Genomic DNA, 18496 nt, shown 5'->3' with positions numbered 1-18496 from the left:
AATTGCTCTTGTACAGCAGACTAGTTACAGGAAATGACTAAAGGAAGTAATTTTTGGATAGTAAGAGCGAGGTCTACAGGGAGAAGAATACACAGAAGACTGAAGACTTGCACAGTGTTGCCAGAGAGACTTTGTGCTCGTCTTTCTGTAAAGTGGCTCATAAACGTTGGTAGTGGCAGGCTTGCTTTCAAATTTCGTAATTATTGTTGAACTCTTGTTCTCAAAAAAACGGCAGATTAATATATATTTGGCTACAGACCCCAGAACCCCGTTGACCTCAGGATACATCACTGAGGATACGTCCCAGGTGCATCCATGCGATGGTTTTTGTTATAAATCACACCCGTGTGAAGTGAGCAGAGCCCTTAGTATTGTACATCATCATATACACCATCTCATTCCGGTCAATCAAAATTTGCGTCCTCACCTACGCCTAATAGTTGCTTCTTTTGGGCTCGTTTTCATGGACCTGGTTGCTCATTTCTCTCACAATATATATGGAAACACTGTACTCAGATACAGATTCAAAGATTTATTTGTAATTGGCTCAAAGATGTGGTCTTTTATTGACATATAGGCAATAATAGAACACCCACCTCGCTACCAGCTTAACTACATTTCCCAGAAGCTTGATGTAGCTGGCTTCTACTGTATGTAGTTCATCCATGTATTATTATATTATTAGCACAACAGAAGCATTTGAACCCATTCTGGGCGGGAAGCCCTTTTGGTGTTATGTTATGCTTTAGCTATTGAAAAATAGCAGATCCACAAGCTCAAAATCGAAGAACGACTGACATTCGTTCAGAAAACTGTCAGGATGTAGAAGACATTTTTAGAATCTGATCTCAGGTCTAAATGGGTTAAATACAATCTGTTCACCATATCAATATATCAGAGCTTGGGGGAATTAAGGACTGTTTTCTGTCTTTTTGCTTTTGTTTTTCCCTTTGTCTTTTTTTTTTTTTTTAGTTTTTCCTGTATTGTTTTTAAACAAAAACAAAACGAAAATAAATTGGATGGTTGTACTTTGTACACCGTCAATAAATAAAGTCTTTACAAAAAAACCAAATCTATGACCATGTGACCGGATTACAATTAATGCTGTCTCCTGTGTTGTACTATAGCGTCTTGGATTTTAATCCGTCTTATCCTGACGGTAGTGGGAAGATAACATTACATTGAACCAACTGGGATACCTAGTAATAGTATTATGGGATGAAGCAATGGAAGGGGGACATCTGCCATGGTGTAGCCATGCAGTCACATGACAGACTGTGACGAGAGGAGAGGTCGACCAGGGACCCCCAGGGGTCCTTGAGGGAGTTCCATCCAGGGGGTCCCCAGCTAAATGATCGTTTGGAACCAAATGGGACCCAATATGGGTCAGTATCCCAATCCCAATCGCCTCCCTCAAAGCCCTGAGCCCTGAACCCTCATTGACTTTAGTGACGTCTGCTATAAACTGCTTGAGGGTGAGAGGCTGCAAGGGCTCCACATTGTTGTTAAAGGAAGGAATGGGACAGCACTTTGAAGACGAGTCCGCCATTCACAACACTTTGCAGCACTTTATAAAGAAAACAGCCAGTGCCTACATGCTTGGCCTATTTATACATGTCTATCATGTCTATTTTAGTATACAAGCCGAGAGCCTGATTGTTTTATTATTAGTTTCATAAATACACTTTCCTGTGTGATATGGATTGTAATATTCATATTTAATAATACTCATTATAAATTGCATTTCCATATTCTTTTACTTAGCTCATTAGTCATTTCTCATCATGTTTCCCTTATTATTATTATTGTTATTAAATATATAGCCTATATCCTTCCATTCCGTCTCCCTTTGAGAACAGTGATAAAGCACTATTGTGTTTGTTGACATTCTAACCGCGATACATAACTAATTTGCATACTTAAATGATTGACATTCGGGGGATCCCCCTCATTCCCCTGGTAACGCTATGAACTGTGGGTAATTTCTTTGCCAAAGTCAGCCAAAGTCAGCATCGATGCTGACTTTGGCAAAGGGAAGATAAAGGGGCGGGGCTGAGCCCTCACTGACTTACCGAGTTCAAATGGGACATCCCTCAAGCCCTCGCAGACTTCACATTAACACATTAACACGCAGCTAAGTCAGGGCTCATTGAGTCAGCAAGGGAGCGGATTGGGATTGGGCCTGAGAGTGCACACTCAGAGTTGAATGAACATTGATTTTACAATATAAATTGAAATGGCATTAAATGGGGGTCTGTAGAATAATATGAATGTCAAACTGGGGGTCCTTGAAATTAAACGGGTTGAGAATCATTGCTAGAGCCGTAAAAATATTCTGGTATAATATGGTTTTGGGCCAAAATAAAATTCTGGGCCAAAATACGATATCCTGATCCATCCAGACCTCAGGTCAGGATTTTGCTGTATTCAAAATACAAATGTCTTTTTACAAAGCTTTTTTCCCTCTCTCGCTGTGGCTCCTTTTCCACCAAAAGAACTGGTTCAACCCCAGAGGAAAAGGAGCATGCATGTCCTGAAGAGGACTTCCCTAGGGAAATAGATGTTTTTTTTGTTTAACTTATTTCTCTTCTTCCTTTTTACTGAATTGGAAATACCCGTAGTAGTGCATTTTGGTATAATGCATTTCCTTTACTTAATGTTTTACACATGAAGCACATTGAACTGCCTTGTTGTTGAAATGTGCTATAACAAATAAACTCCACTGACAGTTTACACTCTCTCAGACTTAACCCATTCTGACCCGAGATCAGATTCTAAAAAAATGTCTTCTACATCCTGACAGTTTTCTGAAAAAGCTATGTTTCTATGTCAGTGGTTCTTTTGATTTTTCAAAAATAGCAGACCTACAAGCTCGTAGCGCGCCACTCGGTGGCGCGCTATGAGCTTGTAGATCTGCTATTTTTCCAATAGCTAAAGCATAACATAAAGCTAAAGCCAAAAGGGGTTCCTGCCCAAACGTAATCATCTCCTCTCACCTTCTACCTCCTCTGCATCACAGACGTGTTTGACGAAGGACGCTCCGCGGTCCAGAACGGGATCATCCTCCTCAGACGCTCTGAAAGACACAAAGGGGAACAAATCAGTGGTTTTCATTTTTCAACCCTTTTCACGTCAACATTATTTCTTCTGCATTCGAGCCACGGACCAAGTACAGTACCACAGACGAAAAACTGTCCCAAGTCCAAATTTCATTCTGACCCCTCCACGAAAAGGCCTCGTTGTCTTGACCCCTTTATATCTATCATTTATACATTATGGATAAATAGTGTGGACTTAAGACTGTTTTTCGTCTGTGGCATTCAATGAGATTTAGCCTCTCAAACCCAAAACTAAAGAATATATTGTTTCTACTTTTGGTTCTTTAAGTACCTCCCAGTACTTAAGTACTGCACTTTTACTCAAGTAAGGTTTCTTATCCACTGGAAGAAATCAACGTGTAGAGATTTCTGTTTTGATTGATTGATTGATCATTTTATTAGACAATGAGGTGCAAATAGTACAGGGTACAGTAAAGCAGGGGTTCTCATTTTCACGATTTTTCAAAAATAGCAGACCTACAAGCTCATAGAGCGCCACTCGGTGGCGCGCTATGAGCTTGTAGATCTGCTATTTTCCAATAGCTAAAGCATGACATGATGCCAACAAAAGGGGTTCCCGCCCCAAAATGGGTTAAATAAATAAATGTGGTCACCAACTGCATGGTCACTGTTAACGCCAAATCAAACGGGTGGGGAGACTCGGATATAGGACGTGAAAAAGACTGTCGTTTTAAATAACCAAACATCATTTATTTACCACATGGAAATCACTGACACCAAGTTCCTTATGGACCCACCACTGTTAGGACCCGTACGGTCAATGTTAGGTTACCATGAAACTCAAGCTTGATAATCACCTCTATTCAAAACCACCACGGTACTGTACTGTACTGCACTGTACTGCATGTATAGCAGCATGACAAAGAGTAATCGATTCTCTTTCATTTGGGCCTGCCACTCCCACACCCTCCGTCTCCGACTCTGGCACCATTGCTGTGTTGTTTTTGTCTTTTGAATAGTTTTCATTTAGTCTCAGAAACATTTCAGTCATCCGGAATGTTTTAGTGTTAAGTCTAGTTTTAGTCGACTAAATATCATAAGATTTAATTTTAGTCGACTAAATCGACAGTTGATTTAGTCGACTTAATTTATTTAGGAGGGCCTTGATGCCATCGTAATGGCTGATTTTACACTTGCTGAAAATAGCTTGATCTACAAGCTCGCAGTGCGACGCGTTGTGAGCTTGTAGATAGTCTATTTTCATCATGCAACCAAGTGTAAAATGACTTATACTGGATCTCTTTTTTAGTCAGTTTAACAGTTTTAGTCTAGTTTTTATGTTGATGAAATTGTCAATAATTTAGTCTTAGTTTTAGTCATTGTAGCTTAGTTTCCATTTTATCAGTGAAAAAAGGTAGTCGACGAACATTTCTCGTCTTAGTATTAAGTCGACGAAATCAACACTGCACCTCCTCAAATGAGATGTCGTTTACATGTATCCATTATGTCGTCCTCTCCACGGCATATTATAATATTCATTGTGTGACAGAGGATGCAGCATTTCATTACAAAAATATAACTCGGATAACTTCCAGATTCGAATTTACAGAATTCTCTGTCTGTCACTGTCACACCATACTGTATTTGAAATCTGAGTACAAATAGCTACATGTTTGTGCAGCTAAATGTTTTCAAAATCCAACCGTTAGTTATTTGTCTTCCATTCTGACTGTATAGGTTATGCTAATATCAATGTGACCAGATTTGACTGAGGGGCAGAAACTGTTTTTATTATCCAAAATGCGTTAATAGCACAGGCAGACTCTTCACATACTAGAGCATGTCTGAAATAAATGTCAGAGCTGAAATTGACATGTGAATATGAAACAGCTGCTTAAACATAATAGCTAGGTGTAATGTCCACAGAACCTTTCAAGCCCGTTTTCTCAACTCGCTGCGCAACACACACACACGCCATCTGTATGAATGCAATACAGTACAGTACGAGTACAGTACCAGTACAGTACACATATAGGCCTGTCACAATTATTACATAATCGCCTAATCAAAATGATTTGAGATAATCACAATTATTACTAGTGTGGCAATTAATCGTCAACTTAAATGTGTGTAATTGTGATTCGTGACGGCCTTCTTCTTTTCCTTTCAGCGTTTCCCTTCAGGGGTCGCCACAGCCAATCATCTGCCTCCATCTCAGCCTGTCCTCTGCCTCCTCTTCTCTCACACCAACTAACTTCATGTCTCTTTCAATACATCCATAAATATTCTCTTTGGTCTTCCTTCCTCTAGGCCTCCTGCCTGGCAGTTCCAACCTCAACATCCTTCTACCGATCTACTCACTATCCCTTATCCTACTCGTTCCCGATCCTATCGGGGTGCACACGCAGATCCGACACACCAAAGGTCCGAAGCGCGGTGACATGCGATGGTCCGACATACAGGTAGCTGTCTGTCTCTAAACCATACAACATACAGGTAGCTGTGTCTCTAAACCATACAACATATAGGTAGCTGTCTGTCTCTAAACCATACAACATGCAGGTAGCTGTCTGTCTCTAAACCATACAACATAGCTGTCTGTCTCTAAACCATACAACATAGCTGGTCTCACCACCGTCTCACCACATTCTTGCCGATCACACAGCCTTAGCTACATATTAATCCCAATGGAGCTGACCTCTGACCTGCCTTATCTATGGTGTCGATGACAGCGAGACACAGGTTCCTGGTGTATGCGGAAGGGTTTAGGATTAGTTCCTCGTTGCACTTTGTTGGCAGTGACTGACAGTTCCCCTCTTTGGTAATAAAGCTAGCTGCACATGTAGCAGTCTCTTCCAGGAAGCTTTAGGAATGTGGTTGCTCCAGTCCAGGAAAGTACAGTTAGGGCAGGCGGTGGCTCAGGGGGTAGAGTGGCCGGATGGGGAACCACAAGGTTGCCAGTTCGAACCCGGGCTCCCCCAGAGTTAGTGTCGAAGTGTCCTTGAGCAAGACACTGAACCCCGAATTGTTCCCGATGTGCTGGTTGGTGCCTTGCATGGTTTCCGCTGCCATCGGTGTATGAATGTGTGCGTAAATGGGTGAATGTAATGCACAATCTATGTAAAGCGCCTTGGATAAAGGCGCTATATAAATGCACCATTTACAGTACAGGCCAAACATGGCCCCCAATTTAGTTAAGTTAGTCATAGTCTTTTGAATACAAATGTATTTCCTATTATGTCATATTTTTGTAATCTCAAAAGTTTTAGGTGACTAAATATAGGATTTTGCCATCTAAATCTACAGTTCATTTTGCAGACAATAATGAATTTCGACGGGCGTCGTAATGGCTTATTTTACACTTGCTTGCCGATAGCCGATCTACAAGACATAGTTTTAGTCATCCTAGCTTAACCTTTATTTAGTTTTCATCAGTGAATAAAGGTAGCCGACAAACATTTCTCATCACAGTTTCGGTTGATTTTGTAACCCCGGATCTTACAACATCAAGGAAGTTAAAATGGATATTCCGTTAATGCTTGCCTCACAGCAACAACACAATGATGACTGCATACCATTCTACTTACTACTGGAGAGCCTGCTGTGATATCATATTCTCATCTCAGACCCAAACAGGTGAGATGTGTCAGTAAGTGTTTCATAACTTGACATGTCCTAGCCGGAATTCAAAACCTTTTCTTCCGCATGAGAGACCAAATGTATACCATTCAACACTTTGTGAGGGGAGATATTGCGCTAAAACTATGAGCTTCAGGTAGCGTTTCTGGTTGAACTGGGGAACTCCCCCAATCCTGATTAAGCACTTGGAATGTAGGAGTTGTGGACCCTCCCTAAAATCATGTGGGGGTCCCGACTCCCGACCCACAGGTTGAGAAGTTTGAGAACCACTGTGAATGTGTCCTGCCCGAAAACAGGGTCTACATGTGCTGGGTATATTACCATAGGGATTTATATAAAATCAATGGATCAATCTAACAATATTGTGGATCTACACAGTATGTAAGGGTTGGGGGGGAAGGGGGGGGGGGGGTGATTGACAAAGAACCTAATAGACCAGTGGCTTTCAAAATGGAGTTGGGGGACACCCAGGACTGCTTGAGGGGGGGGGGGGGGGGGGTCCCCTCAGCTAATACATGATTGATAGTTAGGAACTAAAAGGACCGTTATAGAGATCTATGACTAGCTATGAGAAGTGTACAAATGGAACCACTTTTGGGTTCCAATTAGTACACCATTCAGGGACGTACGTGGCCCAATAATGCATACCAAAACTGGGGTTTAAATAAATGTAATTAAATAAATAAAAGGTTTGAGGGAACCACTGGAATAATAGACACCAGAATCTTCTCTATTCCCAGCAGTGCCGTCGCTACCTATACGCATTGCGAGTAGGGCAACACGGCGAGGGGAGGGGAGGAGGGGCAACAAAATGTGCCAAAAAGTGCCTTAAGCCGACCCTCAAAATAACAATTTTCCCCCGCGGCTTCCGCCGCATAATAACGAGTGGCCGTGTGTGCGTCCGTCCTCGCAAACGGATGAAATAGCCGATCTGCATGAGGAATTGCATGAAGCGCTCTCGTCTGGAGGAGGGGAGGGGGGGCAGCACAAAATAATATCCTACGAGTAGGGCAACCAAATGGTCAGCTACGTCCCTGATTCCCAGTTCCCACTGACCCACTAATCCCCCCGATGGGCATCACAGTGAGAGACCTTCGGTCGCAACATGTGTAGGCACAGTGCAAGGAATAAATGCATTGGCCATGTATCCGAAGGAAGTCTGATCCAATCACATTTAGATTTCCCCAGACCACAAACCACAAACCACTCAGTAAACAAAGTCAGGAAGGATACGACTTGTTCCTCTGATAACACTTAAGCTCATCCGCATTTCCTCAGAGCATCATGCTCTCCTTAATATCCATTCATATCCTGGAGAAAGACCTGTACATTTCCTCAGAGCAGCATGCTCTCCTTAATATCCATTCATATCCTGGAGAAAGATGGAGACCTGTACATTCCCCCAGAGCAGCATGCTCTCCTTAATATCCATTCATATCCTGGAGAAAGATGGAGACCTGTACATTCCCCCAGAGCAGCATGCTCTCCTTAATATCCATTCATATCCTGGAGAAAGATGGAGACCTGTACATTTCCTCAGAGCAGCATGCTCTCCTTAATATCCATTCATATCCTGGAGAAAGATGGAGACCTCAGAGCAGCATGCTCTCCTTAATATCCATTCATACCCTGGAGAAAGATGGAGACCTCAGAGCAGCATGCTCTCCTTAATATCCATTCATACCCTGGAGAAAGATGGAGACCTCAGAGCAGCATGCTCTCCTTAATATCCATTCATATCCTGGAGAAAGATGGAGACCTCAGAGCAGCATGCTCTCCTTAATATCCATTCATATCCTGGAGAAAGATGGAGACCTCAGAGCAGCATGCTCTCCTTAATATCCATTCATATCCTGGAGAAAGATGGAGACCTGTACATTCCCTCAGAGCAGCATGCTCTCCTTAATATCCATTCATACCCTGGAGAAAGATGGAGACCTGTACATTCCCTCAGAGCAGCATGCTCTCCTTAATATCCATTCATACCCTGGAGAAAGATGGAGACCTGTACATTCCCCCTCAGAGCAGCATGCTCTCCTTAATATCCATTCATACCCTGGAGAAAGATGGAGACCTGTACATTCCCTCAGAGCAGCATGCTCTCCTTATCCATTCATATCTCTAGCCTGGAGAAAGATGGAGACCTGTACATTCCCTCAGAGCAGCATGCTCTTCTTATGCATTCATATCTCTAGCCTGGAGAAAGATGGAGACCTGTACATTCCCTCAGAGCAGCATGCTCTTCTTATGCATTCATATCTCTAGCCTGGAGAAAGATGGAGACCTGTACATTCCCTCAGAGCAGCATGGTCTTCTTATACATTCATATCTCTAGCCTGGAGAAAGATGGAGACCTGTACATTCCTTCAGAGCAGCATGGTCTTCTTATACATTCATGTATCTAGTCTGGAGAAAGATGGAGACCTGTACATTCCCTCAGAGCAGCATGCTCTCCTTAATATCCATTCATATCTCTAGCCTGGAGAAAGATGGAGACCTGTACATTCCCTCAGAGCATCATGCTCTTCTTATGCATTCATATCTCTAGCCTGGAGAAAGATGGAGACCTGTACATTCCCTCAGATCAGCATGCTCTGCTTAATATCCATTCATATCTCTAGCCTGGAGAAAGATGGAGACCTGTACATTCCCACAGAGCAGCATGCTCTCCTTAATATCCATTCATATCTCTAGCCTGGAGAAAGATGGAGACCTGTACATTCCCTCAGAGCAGCATGCTCTTCTTATGCATTCATATCTCTAGCCTGGAGAAAGATGGAGACCTGTACATTCCCACAGAGCAGCATGCTCTCCTTAATATCCATTCATATCTCTAGCCTGGAGAAAGATGGAGACCTGTACATTCCCTCAGAGCAGCATGCTCTTCTTATGCATTCATATCTCTAGCCTGGAGAAAGATGGAGACCTGTACATTCCTTCAGAGCAGCATGGTCTTCTTATACATTCATATCTCTAGCCTGGAGAAAGATGGAGGTACACAGCGTGTACATCTGGCTCCATAGTGCTGCCCAGTAGTGCCCAGTGCGGCCACAAATTCATAATTATTAGCAAAATACTGTGTACAGGCAGGCTATTATCGGACTAGTTTGACAACACAACACAACCGCAATTACTGTTGTATGTATAGCCGATGTGTCCGAGTTTTCAAAGGCAAAGGCAAAGTCATACGATTTGTCACACACGTTACCGCAGTGGGATTTGTTCCCCCAATTTCACCCATCTCTTGGAGCGGTGAGCTGCGCTCGGGAATCATTTGATTAGTTTATTTGACCCCCCAATCCAACCCACTAATGCAGGGAGGCATTGGGTCCCATTTGGGCCCCTGTCTTTGGTATGACACGGCCCGGGGTTCGAAACCCGACCTCCCAGTTTCAGGGCGGACAGTGGACACTAACTACAAGGCTGTGGTAATGATTTAAAACATGTTTTTAAACGTGTTCTAAAGTAACAGTTCTGTAATCTCATAAATGCATTGCCTCTTTTTTTTTTTTTTTTTTTATTTAGCACAGTATAAAAAAACAACACAGTGAACATATAAATATAAGAAGGGTAGGCTCAAGGGTAGGTATCAAATGCTTTAGATAAGTCGAGAAAAATTCCCAAAGCGTATGCATTATTATTGAATGCAGTATGAATTTTATCAACCAATTGAAAAATAGCCATTTCTGTAGAATTTTTCCTAAATCCAGATTGGTGTTCGTACAGTATGTTATGGTCCTGCAGATGTTCCATCATTCCGTTAAAGACTAATTTCTCCAGAATCTTTGAGAAACATGGGAGAACAGAAATAGGGCGGTAGTTACTAAATACACTATGGTCTCCAGATGTGTAGACCGGAACTACTTTGGCAATGTTAAGGTCATTGGGTTTCATTATTCCAGTTTCTAAAGATTTGGTGAAAATGTGGGTCAAAGGCTTAACAATTGAATTTCTAGTTTTAATGATTAAGTTAGATCTGACGTCATCATGACTAGCAGCTGTGTCTTTCATGCACATAATTATGTCCATGATTTCCTTCTCTGTAGGAGGTTTGAAGCTCTGAATGGAAGGATGGTGAGCTGTCAGAAACTCGGATGGTTCAATGAAATAAAATTCAGTGCGTGTTGTGTACTTTATGAATGTGTATACTCGTTTGCTTGTTCATTGTGTTAATCAAAAACAAGTTACCGGTACCCATCAAATAGCTATTTGTGTTTGCCGGTATTTGTATTTATTTGAAAAGATTCCTCTATATTTGAAAACTTAAACTTTTAAGTTTAATGCCAATACTTTTGTACTTTTACTCGAGTAAACTGTGAATTCTGGACTTTGACTTGTTACAGAGTATTCTACATTGCAGCATTGATACTTATGCTTAAGTAAAACATGCGAGTACTGTTTCCACTACTGCCTGTGCGTGTAGAGAATACAGCCGGTCAAACAGATGACGAGGAGTGGCTTGGCGCGGTGCCAGTCTGTCGAGCTATGCCAATATTATACCTGTACGCCTCTAAGCTTCTTATACCCTGCGTTTATTTCTATTGTCGCTCAAGGAGAAAACAATGAAAGATAGACAGAGTTCCCACGCAGCATATCATGTGTAAGGAAAGGTCAAAGAAAGTTCAAACAAGATTAGGGGGGGTTAATGTCGTCACTCACTCAAATACAAAAGCTACGACAAAGAAATTACGAATTGACGCAACACTCAGCCAAATCCTCCTGTGTTTTAATTTATCCATTTGTAACTCTGATGGCATACAAATGTAACCAAATTGACCCAGCAGGATTATTTTGGTTATTTGCACACTAAACCTTCTAAATCCTGAAAAGAATCCTATGTCTATGTCAGTGACAGTGTTCATGTCAAGGACCCCAGAATTATCTGTATTTGGCCACGGACCCCCATCTGAAAATATGTAGTTCCAGGGACCCCCCAGAAGCAAAGATATGAGCTAAAAATGTGCGCTCCGAAAGAATATATATTCAAAGATCTGCGCCACATTTTCACGATTTAAAGAAAATAGCAAGCGTGTAGTGTGGCACCGAGTGCCACGCTATGAGCTTGTAGATCTGCTATTTTTCCAATAGCTAAGTATAACATATTGCACCAAAAGGGGTTCCTTAGTGGGTTGTGGGCTCAATATTTCATTACGAGGTCAATTAAAAGGTGGTGCAAGTGATACTCAGTTAGTAACTAACAACAGTCTCTCTAGCTCTTTAGTAAACATGAAATACATTTTCAGGTCGGGATACCAATTCCATCCTACCAGCAGAGAGAACTCATCCAGCAGGACACACGATAAGCATTAACGTGTTGAGTGATATAAATAAGCCAAAAATAAAACGAGCTGACAAAACTGGAACACTTGAAGCTTGAGCACTGGAGCACTTGAAGCTTGATCATGGTAAAAGGTTTAGACTCGGCATCAACCATTATTTAACCCATTTTGGTGTTAGCATTATGTTATGCTTTAGCTATTGAACCGAGTGGCGCACTACGAGCTTGTAGGTCTGCTATTTTTGAAAAATCGAAGAACGACTGACATAGAAACATAGCTTTTTCATAGCGATTCTTACAAAATTTTGTAGAATCGTTCCCAGGTCAAAATGGGTACTATACGTGCACAGTGCAGTAGTGCACACACAATGTCCGTACCTGCATCTCCCTTTATACTGCATCTGTGTGACAAACACACAATTAGTCACAGTGTCTCTTGTGTTGACTTTGTGAAGGCCTTTGCCTCGACCAACCCCATGCAGTAACAACAACAACGGTGCCTTGAGGTGTAACCGACACAGTGTAGGTCAACCCTTTCTCTGTGCGTCGTCCGCTTCAGGAAATGGAAAGAAACCATTATCTGACCACAACCGGCAAACGGGCAGAGTAAAAGGCTTTCTTCAGACTGTATAGGCAAATACGATTTGGTTTCTCAAGTTCAATCTTTATGACTGACTGACTGACTGACTGACTGACACCATCTTTGAGCGGTGCCTCCGTTCCATTACGGTATGTAGCTATGCGTGTCCCTGGCTGGCTGTGTCCGACTGTCCGTCCGAGCACGGACAGCTGAAACACCTCAGCAATACCACTGGGTGGCACTGTTGCGCAGCGTCACACACACAGGCCTGGGAGGAGGGCTTGTACAGTACAGTACAGTATGAAAAGTACAGTACAGCAGGGGTTCTCAACATTTTTGGCTGGGGACCCCCGGAAATGCTTTGGCCAGGTCTCGATGTCTGGTTAGGATGCCTCTTAGGCGTCTCCCTAGGGAGGTCCTCGAGGCACGTCCCACTGGGAGGAGACCCCGGGGCAGACGAAGGCGCAGTTGGAGGAAACACATTGACTCACTAGCCTTGGAACGAAGGGTGCCACAGGTTAAAGATGGATGATGGATGTGATCAGATCAGATCTGAACTAAAGTTCAAATATGATTATTTTGAGGGGGGGTGATGTGGCCTGAAAGGTTTGAGAATCACTGCTGTAGCCGACTGGGAGCTGCTATAAAAACAGGTCATGTACATGTATATCGGTCCAGGCCTTCAGTACGTCCTTACAGAGGAACAAGGATGAGTAATATTTCATAAAATCTGTACCAGCCAGGTACAGTCAACCTCCTGGGACCGTGCTACAGTAACTACGTGCTGCTGCTGCTGAGGGCTGCGTGGCAACAAGGACACTTTTGAGGAATATAAATATCATGCAGCGCAACGCTGACGCGCCCCCAAGGAGACCTGTAGACAGAGAACACACACTGAATGCCTAATATTTATTTGCAGCAACTTGTTAGGCTATGGCAGTACTTAACGGACAAATTTAGTTTTTTTTCAACCAGGGTTCATGTTTTTAGGTTGTAAGAGAAAGTAAAAGATGAGAATGCAAAATAAGCCATTTGCTGCATTCTTTCGTTTTTAGCTATTTTTGACAGGGGGGCGGGGGCATTTGAACAAGTGGCTAAATAAATAGTTTTTTTTTTTTTTTTTTTTTTTTAAGATTTAGGGTGATTACGTTATTTACTATAGTCCTACTAGACCCCCTACTAGACCCCCTCAAAATGAAACCAAACGGACCCTTACGGTTCCATTTGGTTTCATTTTACCCTCTCAAGAGTTAAAGATCTATATAATGATCCATTTGGTTACCAACTCTCCATCGTTTAGCTGCTGGAAACCCCCTCAAGGACCACTGGTGGTCCCCGGAGCACTGGTTGAAAACCACAAGTTGGACTCCGTCGTTATTGCAGAGAATCTCGTTTTTCATTTCCTGCTATGGCTCGCTCTCACCCCGAGTGAGGGTCAGGCGATTGGTGGTTGAACGTTGGCCCTGGTGAAACTTTTTCTTTTTTTTTTTAAGAATCGGCCTCAGGTCTAAATGGGTTAAATAAAACGCTAAAGGCACTTACACTTTACTTTATACTATTTCCATTTTGTTATACCGTTTTGTGCTTCCAATGCATCTCATTAGGCAATACAAATATACTTTTTATTCCACTACAATTATTTGACGTCTAGATTATGAATCACTTAAGCCCTATTTTATACTTCAGCTATTAAAACATGGGCGTGACACAGCCTGTGTATCTTCCCTTTTTTAAATTATGAATACAGGTGTTTTACTAGTATTTTTATATTGTGGTATATTGTTACATTTAGGCTACTTGGGTCTAAGATCCGAGTAGGTCCTCAATCTACTGTGAGCCTCCCACTATACTCCTCCAGGACGCAGTAAAGCCCTCCTGCTGTTATGAACGGAGAGCCGAGGACACTGGTTCAGCTCTCCAGGGATCAGGATCATTACAGCAGTGGTTCTCAAACCTTTTCATGCCAAGGACCCCCAAATTGACACTAATTAGCCCACGGACCCCCATTTGAAATCAAATGGGGACCAGCATAACCACATAAACCCTAGCGAAGTAGTCCACCCACCCCCCAAAAAAACCAACTATATTATAACAATTCAAGTTCACATGTCAACGCGGCATGACGCGGTGTGTGCTTGCCTTGTAGATCCACTGCCCTCTGCCAATATGCATTTGGCCGCAGAGCCCCATTTGAAAAGATTTTGTACAGGCAGGGACCCCCAGAAAAGAAGATTTGTGTAAAAGAAAATGAAAAAGTAAAAAAAAGAAATAGAGATATGCAAGCTCTCAGTGTGGCACAAAGTGACAGGCTGTGATCTTGTATATCTGCCATTTTTCATGGATAAAGTGGTTAACTTAAAATGATTGTGATGCTGTATCAACTATACTTCTGTTTGCTCCCTAGTCTTCCATGGAGCCATTTGGACCCTGGTGCTGACTGTACTAAAACAAGGTGCTGCCTGTACTAGCGGTTGGTGGTTAGCCCATGGTGCTTCCTGTACTAGCGGTTGACAAGTAGTACAAAGAAGGTTGCTGCTGCCGAAATGTTACAAAAGCCGGCCACAAACTGTCACCACCGGCACTACGACACCGGACATGTTTGCACTATGTTCCATAACAATTGTCAAAACAAATTCCTACAGTATGTTTTACACAATGGCAAATAAAGGAATCTGAAGACAAGTACTGCTTTGGAGGAAAATCAGCGGTGTGTGCGTGTGTGTGTGCGCGCACGCAGGATCAGTACAAGTACAATTAGTGACTGATGATTGACAAACAAGGGTCAGGTGTGCAGGTCTACACACCTCAAGTATAGGCCCATTCATTGGGGAACCTTTTTTTACACAATACTTTAAACAATGGGAACTGGGAATGAGTGCCCTTTACTTTGGGGCTTGACTTGAAAAGAACATTGGAACGGATCAACAGGTATGATGAAGAAACATGTAAAAAAGAAAAGAAAAAAAACGCTTATCTGCTGACTGTCCTGCGAGGCACAAAAGATCATTCATGCGACAGCCAGGAAGGAATCCCCGGCCTACACTACCCAAGGTGCAGACAGTATATGAGGAGGAAACGCCAGACAAAAAGCATGCATGCCACACTAGCATATCACATGCAGCGCTGTGACTAATGACATTTCATAATAATAATCCCTCTAAAAAGACAAAGGCATTGAAGAATGCGCATCAATTCCTTGCTCTTGTGAAAGGTTCACACACACACGCACACACACACACACACACACACATACAGTCACACACACAGCGCGTGGGCGCACACACCTGCTGAGACTAGATCATGACGTTCGTCTCTATCGGGTGAAAACTGTCCAAAACTGTTAAGGTGAGTTTAGACTTGGATGGTTAGAGCGGCGCGATTACTATAGTAAGTCTATACAAAGACGAGCAGTTGCACGAGCGCCGTGAAACGGGTGCGGCGCGACCTGCAGGCGCAGAACAAACGGGACGAACCGAGGCGAATATTTAAATCAGAGTCTGAACGCACCTTTACTTACCAGGATTGAAATTCAGAAAATAGCAAAAGCAGCAGATCTACAAGTTAAAAAAAAAAAAAGGCCTGTGGGACTGCTACCTTCGATGCTTTTGTGCAACACTGTCGCATGATCGATTAGGGCGTTCAATTACGAAAGGAGAGGGAAGTCTGGAGCTCTCTGGTGCCCCCATGACTCGACTACGGATAAGCGGTTGAAGATGGAGGGATGGATTTACGAAAGGGATATAGAGTAAAGAGGTTTCTCCCCACAGTGACGATGTATACAGTACTGATGACAGATTTTGGTCAACAAAAGGTTTTTTGTATAACTATAGGGCTGGCTTGTAAGGTCATAGACTGGTAAATACGGGACTTTAAAGTGTATTATGTATAAGATATAAGAAAAAACCAAAGAGGGCGGGTCCACATGAACATGGTTTGTTTTAAAGTGTACAAAAAAAGAAAAAGAAAAAAGAATACGAATGTATTTATGTATGTATGTACTTGTGAATTTTAATATGTATTTATGTCTGTTGTGAGTCTGGCGTAGAGGATTTCATCCTGTGCTGGAAATCTTTTCAATAAATTTCAATTTCAATGTACATACAGTAGGCTTTGGGCAATTCTAGCAGTATGCCTCATCCAGAACAATTCAGCCATAGACAATGCATTTGATTCATATATTAACTTCACATTCACTGGCTTCTGTCAAGGGGCAAAGAGAGCATCCGTAGGCCAGGTGGTTCTCAAATGTTTTAGCTCAAGGACCCCCCCCCCCCAATAACAGGACAAAAGGAACCCAATGTAACCGGGTCCATTTACTTCCATTTGTTCAGTCTCAGAGGTACAACCCTGTAATGGTCCATTTGGTTCCCAACTATCAATCATGTAGCTAGGGGGGAGGGACCACCAAGGGAGGACAGCACTTTGAGAACCACTGTATTAGAGTTCATTTATCCACTTGTGAATGAACACAGATTTAACAGATTAAGTCAACAATCATCGCGGAACAGTCATCCAGGTCATTATGCAATATGCGAACTCGTGTTGACCTGCAGTAGTATAGGAGGCAGGCCTGCATATGAAGTAGACGTTTTTGGGGATGTCACTGTGTGTCACTGTGTGTGTGACACACACTTGACCACATCACCTGAGCACTTGAGCAATATCTTTACATGTGCCAGCCTAGTTCTCTCTAGATCAGTGTTTCTCAAAATGGGGTCATGGGACCCCCAGGGGTCCTTGAGAGAGTTCCAGGGGGTCCCCAGCTAAATGATAGATAGGAAACAAATGTAACCCAACCCAGAGAGTGTACAAATGGAACCAAATGGACCCGTTAAATCGACATTGATTTTACAATATAAATTGGGGTCCCAGAGTTAGAAATGCCATTCAATGGGGGCTCCGTAGACTAATGCATGTCAAACTGGGAGGGTCCCTGAAATTAAAATGGTTGAGAGTCACTACTAGAGCCGTGAAAATCTTCTCTTATGGGGGTCCCTGGGCAAAATAATGCCAATTTAGGGGTCCTTGACATGAAAATGTTTGAGAACCAAGTGCTAGATCCCTAAATCAGGGCAAGTGGCTGCATGCCGTGGCACCCTACATAATATTTGGAGTCTCTTCACCAAAAATAGTGAATGTTTTTGGTGAATGTTCTCCTCATCAGAATAGGAATGCTGAGGTTTAGTGGTTTAACAAGCATAAAGTTATTTTCAGTCTACTCTGTCCTAGTAATGGAAAAAAATATTCTCTCCAGTTTTCCTCCTCGTGACAAAACTGTATCTTTGGGGGAAAGATTGACATTTATCTACGTTATGTACCGACAACAATGTCCTTCAGTGGTGCAGACAGGGGATCCAAAATGTATTTACAGCAGGGGTTGACCAGAGCCGAGCCAAAACGGTCTCAGAACCACTGCTCTAAATAAAATAAAAATCTAGTGACGGGCGCTCTTCTCATCGTACATCATCTCATACTGGCCAATCAAAATGCCTGTTGCCACAAATGTGTCATATTTGGCGGATATTTGACCCAATTTCTACGTGTGGGTGGGGACAAGACGACATACATTTTCTCTTCATTGTCAATGGCATTTCATGTTTGTGTTGCGGACATTTTGTGGGGACAAAAGCTGTATATTAGGAGGGGCTAGCGCCCCTCAAAAAAGCAACAATGTCGTTCTCAACTTTAACCCATTCTGACCGGGCACCCATTTTGGTGTTGGCATCATGTTATGCTTTAGCTATTGAAAAATAGCAGATCTACAAGCTCATAGCGCGCCACCGAGTGGCGCGCTACGAGCTTGTAGGTCTGCTATTTTTGAAAAATCGAAGAACGACTGAATTTTTTTTAGAATCTGATCTCAGGTCAGAATGGGTCAATCAGACCAATGTGTGTCCAGTGGAAACCTCGTATGTGAATCTGATCTCAGGTCAGAATGGG

At 42.6% G+C, this 18496-nt stretch overlaps 1 protein-coding gene across 2 annotated transcripts in view; it reads right to left on the bottom strand.

Moving 5' to 3' along the window:
- The window catches only part of LOC310879331 (electrogenic sodium bicarbonate cotransporter 1-like), a 94257-nt gene that overhangs the window by 74193 nt on the left and 1568 nt on the right, over positions 1-18496 (bottom strand). For both annotated transcript variants that reach the window (XM_083793920.1, XM_083793921.1), the window contains exon 2: positions 2997-3076. In XM_083793920.1, coding sequence (XP_083650046.1) covers positions 2997-3076 — 80 coding nt within the window. The remainder of the gene's footprint in view (positions 1-2996; positions 3077-18496) is intronic.

Source organism: Protomyctophum parallelum (assembly GCF_964188405.1).
Source record: "Protomyctophum parallelum genome assembly, chromosome: 21".
Taxonomy (NCBI): domain Eukaryota; kingdom Metazoa; phylum Chordata; class Actinopteri; order Myctophiformes; family Myctophidae; genus Protomyctophum; species Protomyctophum parallelum.
This window is presented reverse-complemented; position numbering and strand designations above follow the sequence as displayed.